This window comes from Pararge aegeria, chromosome Z, assembly GCF_905163445.1.
Source record: "Pararge aegeria chromosome Z, ilParAegt1.1, whole genome shotgun sequence".
NCBI lineage: Eukaryota > Metazoa > Arthropoda > Insecta > Lepidoptera > Nymphalidae > Pararge > Pararge aegeria.
In genome coordinates, this window is record NC_053208.1 from 11413613 (window position 1) to 11428987 (window position 15375).

General features: G+C 36.2%; 1 protein-coding gene across 6 annotated transcripts in view; it reads right to left on the reverse strand.

Annotated features, from left to right (window-relative positions):
- Positions 1 to 38: 38 nt before the first annotated feature.
- Positions 39 to 15375, reverse strand: part of LOC120636021 (disco-interacting protein 2) — a 130756-nt gene continuing 115419 nt past the window's right edge. For 4 of the 6 annotated variants that reach the window (XM_039907257.1, XM_039907256.1, XM_039907253.1 and 1 more), the window contains 9 exons: positions 14952 to 15164; positions 10821 to 10990; positions 10255 to 10458; positions 9512 to 9733; positions 8290 to 8498; positions 7471 to 7702; positions 7276 to 7388; positions 5582 to 7194; positions 39 to 5213 (listed from right to left, as the gene is read on the reverse strand). In XM_039907257.1, coding sequence (XP_039763191.1) covers positions 4961 to 5213; positions 5582 to 7194; positions 7276 to 7388; positions 7471 to 7702; positions 8290 to 8498; positions 9512 to 9733; positions 10255 to 10458; positions 10821 to 10990; positions 14952 to 15164 — 3229 coding nt within the window. In that variant the 3' untranslated portion in view covers positions 39 to 4960. The remainder of the gene's footprint in view (positions 5214 to 5581; positions 7195 to 7275; positions 7389 to 7470; positions 7703 to 8289; positions 8499 to 9511; positions 9734 to 10254; positions 10459 to 10820; positions 10991 to 14951; positions 15165 to 15375) is intronic. The other 2 variants (XM_039907255.1, XM_039907252.1) reach the window with 1 other exon arrangement.

Consider the following 15375-nt stretch of genomic DNA (forward strand, 5'->3'; position numbering starts at 1 on the left):
TATGAGCGAGAGAAAACATTAAAATGAAACTAAAGAGATCAGGTTGCATGTTTATTTACTCATACATCAGAAAAAATCACAATTGTAAAAGCGGTTACAAAGTCCCAACAGTTCATTTTTGGCAATGAAGTAAAAACATTGGAAGGGAAACCTTCCATAAACCACGAATGTCCAAAAAGTTGCCAAAATGCTTACAATTTTGTGCGTTACATATTTTTAATAATACTATTTAATGTATTTATAAACGAAGTCTTGAAAATACACCCGATTCCAATTTTGAGAATTAAAATTGAACCTTTCTGCAGGACCTCGAACCAATACATTATGCATTATTTTAAAGAAGGATTACAAATAAGACATTTGTTCACTAATCAGATTTATAGAACTACTTTTATACTTATGTTTTAACATGACTATGTTTGAAAATACGATAGAAATTATACTTTTATAAAGTAAAAGAAAATAAAGGAATTCCGAATACCGTCAATTCATTAATTTATTATAAATCAATTTAATTTGTCCTAATACTACTTCACTGACTAATAAAAATAATATAGGGCTAAACGAAAATCATTTTAACATAAAAATAAACAACAAAATTATATGTACAATTTAGCAATAAATAATTACAAAAAATAGAGTACAAAGTTATAGATAGCCTGTTATTAGGCGGTGTGAACCCCAAACCTATGTGCGTCATTACTAAAAGTACATTAATACTAGTGCAGGAAAACGTTTCTTCAGGGTTACCTACCAAAATATAGCCACAAGTATGATTTATTGTAAAGGGATAAGACTAGTTGATTTTGCACTGGACTTATATATTATATTGTATGTAAATATAATATTGCTGAGTTTTGCTCAGGCCAACGTACTTACGGGGTTGTTTCTTTCGCAGTCCGTAAAAAAATTAAAATTTGTTTATGATAGAATAATAAAATGAATTCTGCTTTATACGTAGGTATAATGTTTGCTAAAATGCAATACATTATACCTGTTGCTAGTTTTTATATATGTTTTCGTAATATCATAGATCATCATAATCATCGTAAACCCATTACTGGGCCCACTACAGGGCACGGGTCTCCTCCCACAATGAGAAGAGTTTAGGCCGTAGTCCACCGCGTTGCCACATTGCGGATTGTTGAACTTTTCACGCCTTTGAGAATATTATGGAGAACTCACAGGCATGCAAGTTTCCTCGCAATGTTTTCCTTTGCAGTTAAAGCAAGTATTTTAATTACTTAAAACGCACATAACTTAGTAAATTCCAGAGGTGCGTGCGTGTTGCGCAGTATAAATAGTGACTATTAGTACTAAAATTTACAGCCATATTTGGACATACAGACCGACGGTGATGTATCCTTACATTAAAAGTAATAAGTAATAATCAATAAAATAATAAATAATAAATTATTGTAAACCAGACGGGTTAGAGGTTGACACTGCCTGCATAACACGGGCCTTAAATTAGAGAATCTAATAATATTGTAGAAAAAAATAAATTCAATATTTTCCATGACAATAATATAGTTATAAATATAGAGAAAAGTTACTGGAATGGAATAAGCTAATAAGCAAAATGATCATTAAACTTAACTTACGACCACTACACTGATTTTCCTACAGCATGTCTCGGATGCGTCCCATTTAGACATGTCATAATATAATATTACTTTATTCAAGATACTGACATCTTACGATTTATAATAGTAATTTATTATACAAGTGCGCGTTCAGGCGCAAATTTTATGCAGTTACAATGACAGTGCACACGTGTATCATACTACATCTTTCAATACATTTGTAAGTAAAAACAACCCGCGACAACACTTACTGCTGCTAATGATACAGCACAGTCTGCCAAAGACTCTGCGCTAATATATTACACAGTCTGCCAAAATCAAATTTAAAGTTAGCACAAAGGTAAAATTTAAAACACTTTACGAGCAAATGTATTGAAAACAATATAATCTACTAGAAATAGTGCTCCAAGCCCACATTATGTCTTATCCCAAGAATATCTAATTAATATTGTACCCTTTGATTATAAATTACTGTACCCAGTTACTACGAGTACATTTAATTAATATAATATTCATGAAAGACATGTGAGGTTATTGGCACAGATACCAATGATTCATGCTTTTCCCTGTGGTTATTAAACCGATGGGAACATCAAAAATAGCATGAAGAAACCACCCATCCGCAAGTGCTCGGGTGCATTCAAATTAGCCGTCATATTCCACGCGACAGCAATGAGTCGCTGTAAGCGAGCTAGTGGCACTTTCACTTGACGATTAGTTAACGTAATTGATTTACTTTAATAAATAATGCAACAACATTATTCTGCCTGAGTAATTTGAATCGTTTTATTCATTTAGGACCTGAATAATAAACAGTAAATGATATGGAGAGGAACACTGTAAGAGATCCAATCATATGCCATCGACATAGGCCCGACAGTGAAAATGCTCTTATCTTCTCCCACGAAAACCTTAAGCTTCCTTCAATCATTATTTCACAGCCGCGCGTAACATGACATTAAATTTGAATTTAGTCTTACATCAATGGAAATCGAGGGAAACACTCAGATACATATAAATATTTATTAATATTACGAAGAAAGACGAGAGATCGTGCGATGCTGAACATAATTTACGTGAAGCTCTAACTTCTGTTTGCTTCATATACTTTCTCTATGGAAAAGTCATCATTAAAAGCAGTGAAATGGTATGACAACCCATAGTATCCAAGTATTTGCCATATCCACAAAGCACGTCGAAATACCTTTACATACTTTTTTTATGACAGGTACCTAAACGCTACATTTCTTAGAATATTAACTGCAATATCGCAAATCCCGATCCAGATTTTATTGTCAATGATAGAAATAAAAACATAAACATGGAACTAACAAATTAAATGCAGTATATTTTTATGAATCACTAACTCTAAATATAAAATTGCCAGCGGCAATAAAATTACATTTACATATAAACTAGTATTAGAAATAACTTGTTTCGTAATAATCACAACAATATAATTGGGCATTTGACGTGATTTTAATTAATTAATTTTATAATTGTATAAGAGCATTGAGGGCGACTAAAAATATCTTTAATATTGTTATATTGTGCTTGGTGTTATAAAAAATCAGTAATGTGAATACCTGGTAACTACTTTGACAATCACTTTCATTGTGATATGTGATAAAATAGAATCGATAACATTTATATTTAAACCTTTTGAATTGAGCCCATGATACTTTATTATAACAAAACTTTATGTAAACTAAAGTCACATGGACAAACGGATCTGTTTATAAGGGCGATTAGTGGAAGCCTTTGATAATTTGACAACGCATATTAATTTGGCAGATTAGCGAATTGCGCTATCGTTTAATCGCTCGAGAAAAACTAGCTTTAACAACCAACTATAGATGTCTTTGGTTCCAACGTTTTAAACCATTACTAATAGTCATCTACAAATGGCCAGAAGTTCTTCAATTCACTGTTAAAAAAAATAACTCTTAATTAGCTTTCACATTGTGATGCCATAAATTGTGGGTATGCATTATCTATAAAAGCAGGGATGATAAGGTTTGTTGCTATTTATTGGTCGTGGTTTCAATCTCATATGTAAACTATCCTCTTTTATAATAATATTAAAAAAGATCGAGAAATAATATTAAGAAAGAGTCGAAAATTCTGAAATCGAAGTTCGACTATATTTAAAGTTTTTATATTCTGCGCATACAACAGCCCAATGCGCGACCAATATGTCAACGTCGCAAAATTTTGCCAACTTATTTGAATAATATATAACTAGAATAATCTTTCCAGAATTACGGATTATTAATAGATAAAATATGGAGGTTCATCGGGATGATTTATATTGTGTACAAACTTGACTAACTTTCTCGATTCACCTAATAGTTTTAATGGTCATTTCAGTTAAAAAACTTAACCTAGCGACATTTTCCCCTTGAATACTTCTAAAATCGTTTAGCTGATATTGTGATGATTTTAGTCAAACACCCAATTGTTTATATAAAATTACAATGCTGAATACTCATTGACTATGACATCTCCCTAAAATATATCTCAATGTCCGTATACCTTACAAGAGAAAATGCTTAGCGCTAAAAGACGCGAGTCAAAACTAGTAGCCCGCCAGTCTGGATGCGTCCTATCAAGAACCCGTTGGGTGTAAAGTTAGATAATTAAAAAATATTGTGCCATTACGAATTGTTTTTTATAATGAAAAACGAGTGAGACGCAAAATCTATTTGTAATATGAAATTAAATACCAGTAGGTTGGAATTCGACTTTTTTCTAGTGACAATACGCAATGGCTGTCCAAAATATCGAACAATCTTATAGTATTGATAGTTTTTTTTTTAATTAAGTGTTTTTAAGACACAAGACGTTTTGACTCGAAAATTTAAAGCGATTTTAAGTAAAATCTTGTCAGTCTTGCAGTCTTGTGTCAATATACCTACATTAAAGAAATGCAATAGTGCAGTACACTGTTTTTATACATAATAAAGTGTTTATCAACATATAACAAGCTTTCATTTGAGTAATTTGAGCCAGACGTAACAACTCACTAAGAAAATAAATCATTTAAAGCTTTGCTTTAAGCAACATAAAACATCAATTTGAAAAAAAAAATATTGCAAACTATATTCCCACAGAAACAAAAATGACACAAATTCAAAGTACTTACACACACGTAACAAAATATTATAGTAATAAAAATTAAATATAATTAATATATAACTCTAAAACAGTCGAATAGGTAATCTGTGTTGACTCTAAACTGGAACTTACTTATTAACGATGGGACCGTTCAGATCGGGCACTTCAAGTCACCAAAAAGTTTTTACATTGATATATAGTATTTTGGAACCCGATTTAGGCAATGGCCAATGATGCAAAATGCCGCCAAAACAGATTTACATATTATACGCGATATATATTGCGTCGATTTGATCGGATAGGAACCCGTCTCGCAGGTGCATGCGCTGTTTTTCACCGCGGGAGTTGATCGGCACCACACCTGGATCCACGACAACGACTACTCCAACTATCAGGTGATGTTCCTCGAGTACAGTATTAGTCACCAGCGGGACCAGGTTGAGTGCTTCGCTGTCGTTGCCGTCGAGTTCCACTACAACGACTAGCAAGTTGGTCCACGTGAAGACGGCGCTGAAATAAAAAGGAAACCTCAATTAATTATTGCAAAGACGTAGATTTACCTATTTATTTCGGTTCCAACAGGCAGCAACAAACAACAACGTAACGATTGATAAGTAACCACGTCATTTTGGGAAACAGAACATATTTTTAACTAATTGTACGTTCTAGAACATCATTTTCTATATTATAAACCCACTTATAGGCACGGCTTGCGAAAAGAAGCTCCGTGCATCTGCAATCCGCTTTTATAATAAAATAGATACGTGCGTAATACTGGAACGTTCGCAGAAAGATAATAATGGTATGCTGGAGGTACGCAAATATAGTGGATACAGTAAAGAATGATGGATTAGATGGATTAGCTTAAGAATACGCACCATTCGGCAATCTTCTTATGGCACCTCATCACTGAGTTTTCAATATCAATAGGATGGTACCGCATTCCTCGAAGCATGATCGTTTCATCGAGCGCACCCACAACAAAAACGGCGTCGTGGGTATCATGGGAGTCCGAAGAGCCCAGGCCAGAGACACTTCCACAGGCGGAGGCTAAAGACTCTGTGTCGCTGTCGCGTGTCATTATAGAAGTGTCGTCGCTTCCAACAGCGGTCGTACTTATCTCTGTTCGCCTCAAGAATCCCAAGTATCCAGTTCGCGCATAAACTTCCCCAGTGTTTCCAGTAACAAGCTGGGCACTGAAATGATCAGCATAATCGCTCTCATCGCCGTAAATTGTAAAATAACCGCTTGCGTTATGAGGGGACTGCACCCATATCTCTCCTAAATGAGAATCTCCACATTGCCCTTTAGTCTCCGGGTTTGCAGTAATCACTTTAACCCCCGGCAGCAATTTACCGGACTCCATTAAGCAAAGGGAGTGTGGACTGCCACGTTCGACTAAAGACACGCGGTCGTTCCTTAGAGCCCTTAGATCTACGTATACAGTAGATGGCTCTGGACTACTCGCGCCTTGTAGACATATAGCAATGTTCACTCGGCATCCGAAAGACGTCGACACTGCTCTCGGGCTCAGACCGAGGGCCGAGAAAAGTTTGGAAAACGAGTTGGTCAAGTTGATTCTCGGTCGCTCTTCTGCAACTACAACACACGTCCTTACGCACGCCAAGTTAATACCCTTTGCTTTGAGTTGATTCACAGAACTACCCAAGCCTTTAGTGCATAGTTCCATAACACCGTATGAGCAAAACGTGTCGCGCACTTTGTACTGTGAGACTGCGCTTAGCCAAAGGCCGGGATTTATTTCCACCTCCGAAGGGGGAATCAGGATTGAGTGATGCCCTGAATAGATACTGCTGAGACACCATAGTACGAATCCCAGTCCGCAGTACGGATCGAGACACAGTGCTATGTGCCGAGATGGGTACAATTCGCAGGCTATTTTCATTGACCGGCAGAGTGATGTAACTGCTGCGTGCGACATTTTGATTCCGGCTAGCATGCCCGTAGTAGACACGCTAAAATCCAAATACGCGAGCATCTCTGCTGTCGGAGCTCTGTATAAAATAGGTAATTTCTTCTTGGGCATGTCGTCCGTATCGAGAGTTATTGGCCAAGCTTTGCTATCGAGGACATTACTAGCTTCTTTAGATCTGAGCAGTTTTATCACAGATTGGTTTGAGAGGACTAGCGTCGCTTTGCTCACGTCTACGATCATTCGGACCGTCGGTAATGTCGTGTGGAGGTTCTGAGGATGAGGCGGCCTTATAGTCACCGGAACTGCGCCCACGTATAAACAACCGTAGAAAGCGCAAATGAGATCAAGTCCCGGTGGGAATATTAGCGCCACATGGTCTCCTGTATTGACGCGACCTTTTTCTAATAACAGGTTGCCGATTCTCTCGGCTTTCTTGTGTAATTCGGCACAAGTCAAAACTTTGGATACAGCACCTTTTGAATTGAGCAATGTAAATATTACATGATCTGACGTACTCTGTGCGCGCCACCTGAGTATTTGTGATATGAATTGATACTGAAAAAAAAGAGAAATGAATTTGATTATAACCAGACTAGTGGAAAGTTCAAGACGGATTAAAGATGAGCTGTTTTTTACCTTTCGAGCGGCGTCAGAGTCATCCGTGTATCCCATATCACGACCCTGGGCAGAAGCAAGTCGATTGCCTTGGACCAAATTACCCACTATTACTGAGGCCGGCCCAACATCTGCTGGTGATACCAAATATTAATGAAGTATATTTTTATTTATTCAAACGACAACATAAATGTTACTATATTTTTCTTAATTTACCTGAATGTATTTCCCTAGGTTTGGGTAAGTTGGTAACACACGTGTGTGGGCACATCAGCACGTTGGCGGGATGCAGAGTCCCTTCAAGGAAGCGTCTCTTGCATTCACTAAGATGTATACCGCCGAGGGGCGTTTTAGGGAGATAGTTCGGTTGCACGAGAGCAAGGCAATATATGCCTACTTGATGGATAGAATCCACGGCTTGCAGCACGCGGGACATCCATTGGAAAGACTGAAAGTAAACAATTAATGATTGTCGTGCCGATACATTTTGAACGATACTGTTTCAGCAACATGTTACAAAAATCCAGTTCATCCATGTTCAGTTATTCTACGGAATCATATTCCATAGAACTGGACAACAACATGGATGAACTGGACAAAAAAACAACTGAAAATTATGTGACATACTAGGTACGAGCTGACGGGTTTGAACCACCAACTAAAATAGTAAACTAATTATGTGCATTTTACATAAGAAATACGGCTTTTTGGGTAGCGCGCATGAAACCGTTACCACCGTTAAAAAATAGCAACTTAACACAAAACTAATAATCCACATGTAATTACCAAAAATTCTGGATTTCTTGGTATTTACATACTTACGTTTATTTTAAAAGCTATATACTTATGTTTATTTTGTTAGCTTTTCGGTTTCACAGCTAAGTCTCAGAGACAGTAAATAATGTACCTCTGAAGTATTATTTCGGGTTTCATTTACACGTTGTATATGCTTACGCACGTTCGAAATTACTCAAGGAATCGTTCGAATCGAAAATCTCAAGGAATGACGATCAACTTTTAGGGAGAATTACGTACCTCTTCTTCTCCACAGTCCGGTCGTTGCTCAGCCACGATACAAATACGCTCATCGCGTAAGACCCGAACAGAGAACACAGCGATCCGTCCCCTGTATATGAATTTCATGGGCTCTACGGCGAGGACTGTAGCTATTATATCGTCCATGTTGTGTTTGCGCCCCGTAACAGTCATAAGGCCATCGCGAGAACCGCATACGAATACCAATCCTATAAAGAAAGAAATTTAGCCTTTTTATATCTAAACACTCTATCAACGAACGACAATTTTCGTTAACTTTCCAAGTTTTATCGAGCTAAGAATTTACGTTGGAAATAAAAAATATTGTACAATATGTTGAGAGCTTGACTGCAATCACACCTGATGGTAAGTGATAATGCAAAATACGGTGAAGCGCGTTTGCCTTGAAAATGCCACTCTTAGTTTGAAGGTTGTCATATTATAGGTACTGGAGAAAATGAAAACTGAAAGGGCATTCCAGGTCTTTGCGGTGCGAATTAGAAACGAAGATTCAAAGAGCTTCGTACGCGTACGTGATATATCAATCACGTACAGATCCTTACGGTACTTCGCGGTGCGATGATAAAAAGGTAAGGAACTAGATCAAAAACTTCTTGAGCACACTCTGCAAAATATATCTTATAGAATACCGAAAGGCAGGCATCGAAGATGCTCCAAACGACGATCTACGCAGATGATTTGACAATACAAATACCTAATGCAATACGCTTATACCTACCTACTGTATTCTCTCTGAAGAACTTGTCTTATTATATTAACAAATTTTTACGGTTTGTTTTAAAAATAGAAAAAAAAAAACAAGTTTAATAAAATAATTAAAAACCAGGTAATGAAAAAAAAAAAAAAGACTTTCTATATGTCCTAATTATTTTTAAAATATACTTCACACTCTAAAGTAATAACAATATTTTTTATCTATTAGACAAGTCAATAAAAAATTTGGCTATTTATTTATTTAGGAAGCCAACGTTATATACAATGTCTTAAAATTATTATAAACATAACAGTAATATTCTGAATTTTACATTGTATACACCACTTACAGGCTAACTCTGCATGCATCATGAAATATAGACGTTCTTCAATATACAGAACCTAAAACTAAAGAGATAAATTGGCTATATGTTATTCGTCGAAAAGTGCAGATGGGGTTAAAATAAATGTATGAATAGTTTTATAACTGTAATTTTAGTTAACTCACCACCCGGTCCCAGGAATCCAAGTAACCCACTGCGGACATAGTGCTCTTCGCCGATGGGTTCACCATCAGAGTCGAGCGGTTGAACCCGGAACACCGTGTTCGTAAGGCCCGGTAGCCCCCAATAGCCGGATCCGGTTGCCCCGGACAGAACGCAAATTTCACCCACTTCATCGGTCTTGCACAGGTATGCTGGCCCTTCCATTTTCACCACCACAATTACGCCTGTGCGAAAAAACGTTATGGGATATCAAATACTTAATTTACGTATTTCTTAAACATGAAAATCTAAAAACTCAGTTTACAACCTGAGTAAAAAATTATCATTTCTCTATTGAAATAGTAAAGTTTTGCAGAGATATGCTAGCCCTTTTATTTTCACCACTAGAATTACACGAAATAAACATTATATAAAATAAAGTTGAATGTTCATCAACGTCTTTATCATACAAAAAAAAACCTTAAACCTCAATTTTCAACATTAATCACCAATTATCAAGTAAGTAAAACTACTTTCATTATAATAAAAAACATTTTTAAAGGTATGTGTTCAATTGAGAAGTATGCGTACAAGATTTTACTTCAAAATAAGAAGGGTTTTCCAAGTGTCCGGCAAACTAAGTTTATAGCATGCGAGCTAATTAGCAGAGACTTGAAAAACATGCCAGTGGCAACTCGAATTTATGAGCATCTGTCGTAGAAGTCTGTAATATCCATAAAATAAACTGTTTCTTCTTTTAACTCACACGACGGCATGACTTGTCCACAATCTTGAAGTGTGAGTGAAGTTAGAGAGTTTTCTGCGTCCACCCTGACAACGCCGTACGAGAGGCCGGACATTGAGAGAACGCCGCGTCCAGCTGATGATCCTCCACGTCCGGCGCGCCGGACACACACTGTAAGCGATTCGCTACTGCAAGCGCATGGGCAAATGGCATCTCCCCGTACACCTGGTGATAAATCGAGATAAATTTAATAAACCTATCCTACAGCCAGTTCTATGTTAGTCTGCGAACGACTCTTTCTACAGCGATGAAGTATTTTGCCATAGTTAGATAATAATATGGGCTATATATTCAAAACTGAAAATTTTAAAGGCCACCAACTCGCATGGTATCGTGTTTGTTGGCATAAGCTTTCAATCTATGCCTCTCTTTTTCTCCGAATGAGAAGTCATGTAAAAGATGATGTGATATCCACTTATATTTCAAGCCCAGATATTTATGATTTATCGTTTATAGAAAATTATCAATAACTAAAGCTAAGAATGCATTCGTCATCACAATTTGGTAACTAATAAATGTATACAAACCTTTGCTTTGAAATATGGAAAGGAATTGATCGCATGAAGACAAGGACCATGGATTAGCACCATCGGCCACCAAAAGCATCCTTAGAGAGCTCAATGAGATCTCCTTATGATCGCGTGTGGCCAGTAGACCCCAGTGGAGATCACGTGACTTCACGATAGCTACTGACGCCCTGGTGAAAAAACAAACCATTTTGTAACACAGAGCCGAGTTATCTCGCACGATGGGATTTAACGTTTGATATCCAACATTTATTGGTTTTATTTATTTCATGCGAAGTCAGAACTTGCCTAAAATATAATATCACAACAGTGCTAGACATTATGCACAAATGTCTGACATTAAACGAAATTGGCAGTGTTCCTTTTCGTGCCGTTCTTTTCACTCTGTATCTCCAGAAATTTTGTCCTGAAGACAAACTCCCAACACATCTCGCTCCAAAGCGCGTTGCGCGAATTTAAATTTAAGGATCAAGTCAACTGTCAGAGCCGCTTGATGTGTATTTCAATATCTCCTAATAATATTAATTATAATCCTCCTAATAAATATATCTGCCATATAGACGATATCTTGGATTATTTTCTATCTTCACGTACATAATTGATTTCGTTTTAGAACTTTTCATCCTAGTTACATCAAAGTGATGTTTTTTAAGGATTCGAACGTCTAAAAAATACCATTGTCCTCGAAGTTTGAAACTAAAACATTTTGAAATATTAACTTTTGAGTTGTATTTGTTTTGATTACCATCAATACAATAATAATGGTCTCCAATATAACAAGACAAAAATAAAGCTAACTGACGCGGTTTCCGCAGCAACTGAGCTAATAATAATGTTATCCGCTAAAAGCCATTATATTATATATATATATATATATATATATATATATATATATATATATATATATATATATATATATATATATATTAAGGCATATAGTTATTATTAAGGATTTCCAGTTGATACAGTGAATAGGACAACACTACTTTTAAACATGCCAGTTTACCTAAGTGGCTACCCAATTTAGTCCAAGGCCGTGGGTTCGATTCCCACAACTGGAAAATGTTTGTGTGATGAACATGAATGGTTTTCAGTGTCTGGGTGTTTATCTTAAGTATTTATGTGTATTATATTCATATAAAAATATTCATCAGCTATCTCAGTACCCATAACACAAGCTACGCTTACTTTGGGGCTAGATGGCGATGTGTGTATTGTCGTAGTATATTTATTATTTATTATTATTATATATGCGAAATCCTAAAATAACCAACCATTCAGTTTTTATTTTAGGATTTTGCATATCTTAAGATAAAAGATTTTCATCTTGCATTTATGTGTATTACTACCATATCGTCCTATTTGTGGCAATTAAAACCTCACTAAATACCTACACTTACTTTTTTTAAACTATTATTTAGGTTAGTTAAAGAACCGCTCGAATAAAGTTAACGAAATTTTAACGGATTCTTAAATAATAACGGGCCGAAATAAAACAAACACGGGTATCAGCCAAGAATCACGAAGAAATCAACACATAAAAGTGGACCTCATTGAGAACCTTCGCCTTTTTGCCTTCCGACTCAATCTGAGAATCGAACCCGGGCTCCAAGCCATAGGGCACACCCCAAAGCTAAAGGGGTCGACGCTCATTAGCATTCACGAATCCATTAATATTTCACATTGGACCACTGTGAAACGGTTCGTACCTATGCAGCGAAAATAGAACGTTTTCAAGTACGATGTGGCCGTAAATCTAGTGCTTCAGAGAAAAGTCAGCATTAAATGACGTCCCGGCTAGAGAAAAGAAGCGATGTTTTCAATTTCATTTGACCGGGTTACGTAATGGCCTGTTTAAATGAACTAAAAATTTTTCATTTACTGTATTTCAATCGACAGTGTACTAGTGTCCACTGCTGAACTATATCTTTCCAAGAGTGTAGCACCACACACGGTCCGCCACCTTTGTCATCCAGTCACTTATTTGAGGTCATCTGTCCTCCAACCTGATCTACAACACTGCGTTTACCGAACGCGTCTGCCCCAACGGCCATCGGTCCTACGACAGACGTGAACCACCCACTGCCACTTAAATTAGCTAATCCTTTAAGCTATGTTGGCGGCTTCCGTTCTCCTACGGATTTCCTCGTTGCAAATTTTGTCCTGAAGACAAACTCCCAACACATCTCGCTCCAAAGCGCGTTGCGCGAATTTAAATTTAAGGATCAGGTCAACTGTCAGAGTCTACTACATACACTCCGTGTATTTCAATATCTCCTAATAATAATAATTATAATATCCTCCTAATAAATATATCTGCCATATAGACGATATCTTGGATTATTTTCTATCTTAACGTACATAATTGATTTCGTTTTAGAACTTTTCATCCTAGTTACATCAAAATGATGTTAAAAAATAAAGTTAATAACAATGAAAAAACGTGACTACGTCATATTAAAACGGGGCTACTAAATCGAGTTGTGATATACTTTATTATCATGTTTTATTTTCTTTTCATGTTATAGTAGGTTCTGATTTATCATTGGAACGTCAAAAAAATACCATTGTCCTCGAAGTCAGAAACTAAAACATTTTGAAATATTAACATTGCGTTGATAGTTCTGTTGATTACCATAAATACAATAATAATGGTCTCCAATATAACAAGAAAAATAAAACTAACTGACGCGCTTTCAACGGCAACTGAGCTAATAATAATATAGTTATTTATTTAAATAACGAATATTTTTTTAATGTCGACTTCCAGGAAACGGGACTCTTGCTGCGTGCCTGGCTCAAACTCCATGATCAAAATCATGACAACCGTGATTTACCAGCGCTTATGCTTATCTCATATATAAAAAAATTGCATGAACTCGCGACATGGCTCTACAATTGTATAAAAGCAGTTGAGCGTCAGTTTTCTTTAATTCATGATCGTGACTCTTTTCAAGTGAATCATTACTTGCACACGTTAGTCATGAAGCTATTGACTCACAGTTGACTATTATCTCACAAATACGCTTTGTACTAAACATGGTGGAGAGACATTTTAAGAATGATTAATTGACTAGGTCTTATATTCATATTGCCCTCGATTTGTAGCCGTGCATAGGTAACAAAGGCTATATGTTTAAATCCTCAGGGAAAGTTATCTTGGTGCTTTCTGGGTTAAAAAATATCCTACATCCATTTCGAGGATGCAAGTCTGCAATATACTCGCGCTGGACTCGAACATAGGTAAGAAATTAAAAAAAAAAAAAAAACACTGTCTCATTTATAATGAATTCTAAATACAAATAAATGTACGTTTTGACTCCGCAAATATACTCTTTGTCTGTGCGTATTATGTAGCAATCTAGCTTTGAATGTTTTATATTCACAGAGTCAATATTAAATCAATTATTACTTGGCCTGACGTAGACACTGTTGATGACCAGAAGGTTGATTATGTATACATTTAATGGCTTAAGCTCTGTAAACCATACAATTTGTCAAACCGCAATTTTAAAGTTAGTTTGGAGTTCATAGATGCATTCCAATTTCAATCGTAGTACTAAGACCATCAGAGACAAGTGCGTTCGGTTACTAACTTAAGTTACATAAAGATCATTTTATTTCAATTTATTGTTTTAATTCATTAAAATAACTTGCTCGGTGGAATTAATTAAGATGGTTAAAAAGCTTTATTATTGTTTTCAATTCACCGGGCACTTTATTGACACGTTGAATATTTCATTTCCATACAAAGCTAATATGCCTGCGAGAAACCTGTTTGACCAATAGTAAAAATGGAAAATCTTACACACGACACGTATTGCCATATATTCAGTGTAAAGCCTGAAAAGTCATTGATTTAAAATGTTTGAAAGTAAAAGTTGACATTGGCAGACAACATGGATTTTGTATGCAATTGTACGAGTTTAAACTTTTTGTGCTTGTGTCGAGAAACAAGGTAAACCTAGCGTGTTAATGTCACCAGTGTCCAGAAGTATCAACCGGCGACTGTATTCAGTTCCATTTTTCCGAAACAGTAACTGCAGTTTTCTGTGATAGTGTCCCGTGGCGGTAACAAAAAGTGTCTACATTTGCATTGAGCATAGCGAGGAATAATGTGAGGAAACATACCTGTATTTTGTTATCATGTGCATCCACGAAGCTGGGCTGACTTTCATAAGGGCGTATGGTATGAATATAACGTGCATTCCATTTAGGACGCTTGCCAGCACAGCATGCCACAGTCCAGTCTCCCTTTTGAAGTCTAGAACACAAACCATGTGCTCCCCTTCGGTGTAGTTGCAAGCCACGGAGAGCATTCGACATTGTGCCAACATTGATGCCCTGAAACAAATAAAAATAAATCAATATTGAACTCAATCTACTACAGTATAAAAGCTAGAGAGTTTGTTTTTTCAGTCAAATGTAGTCAGATTAAAAAAAAAAATCCATTTGATAATCCCAATCTTTTAGATAGTTTGTTCGTCCGCTGTATGGAAGTTCGTAATTTTTTAAGTTCGATGATATTTACTGTTTTGGTTGAAAAATATAATGT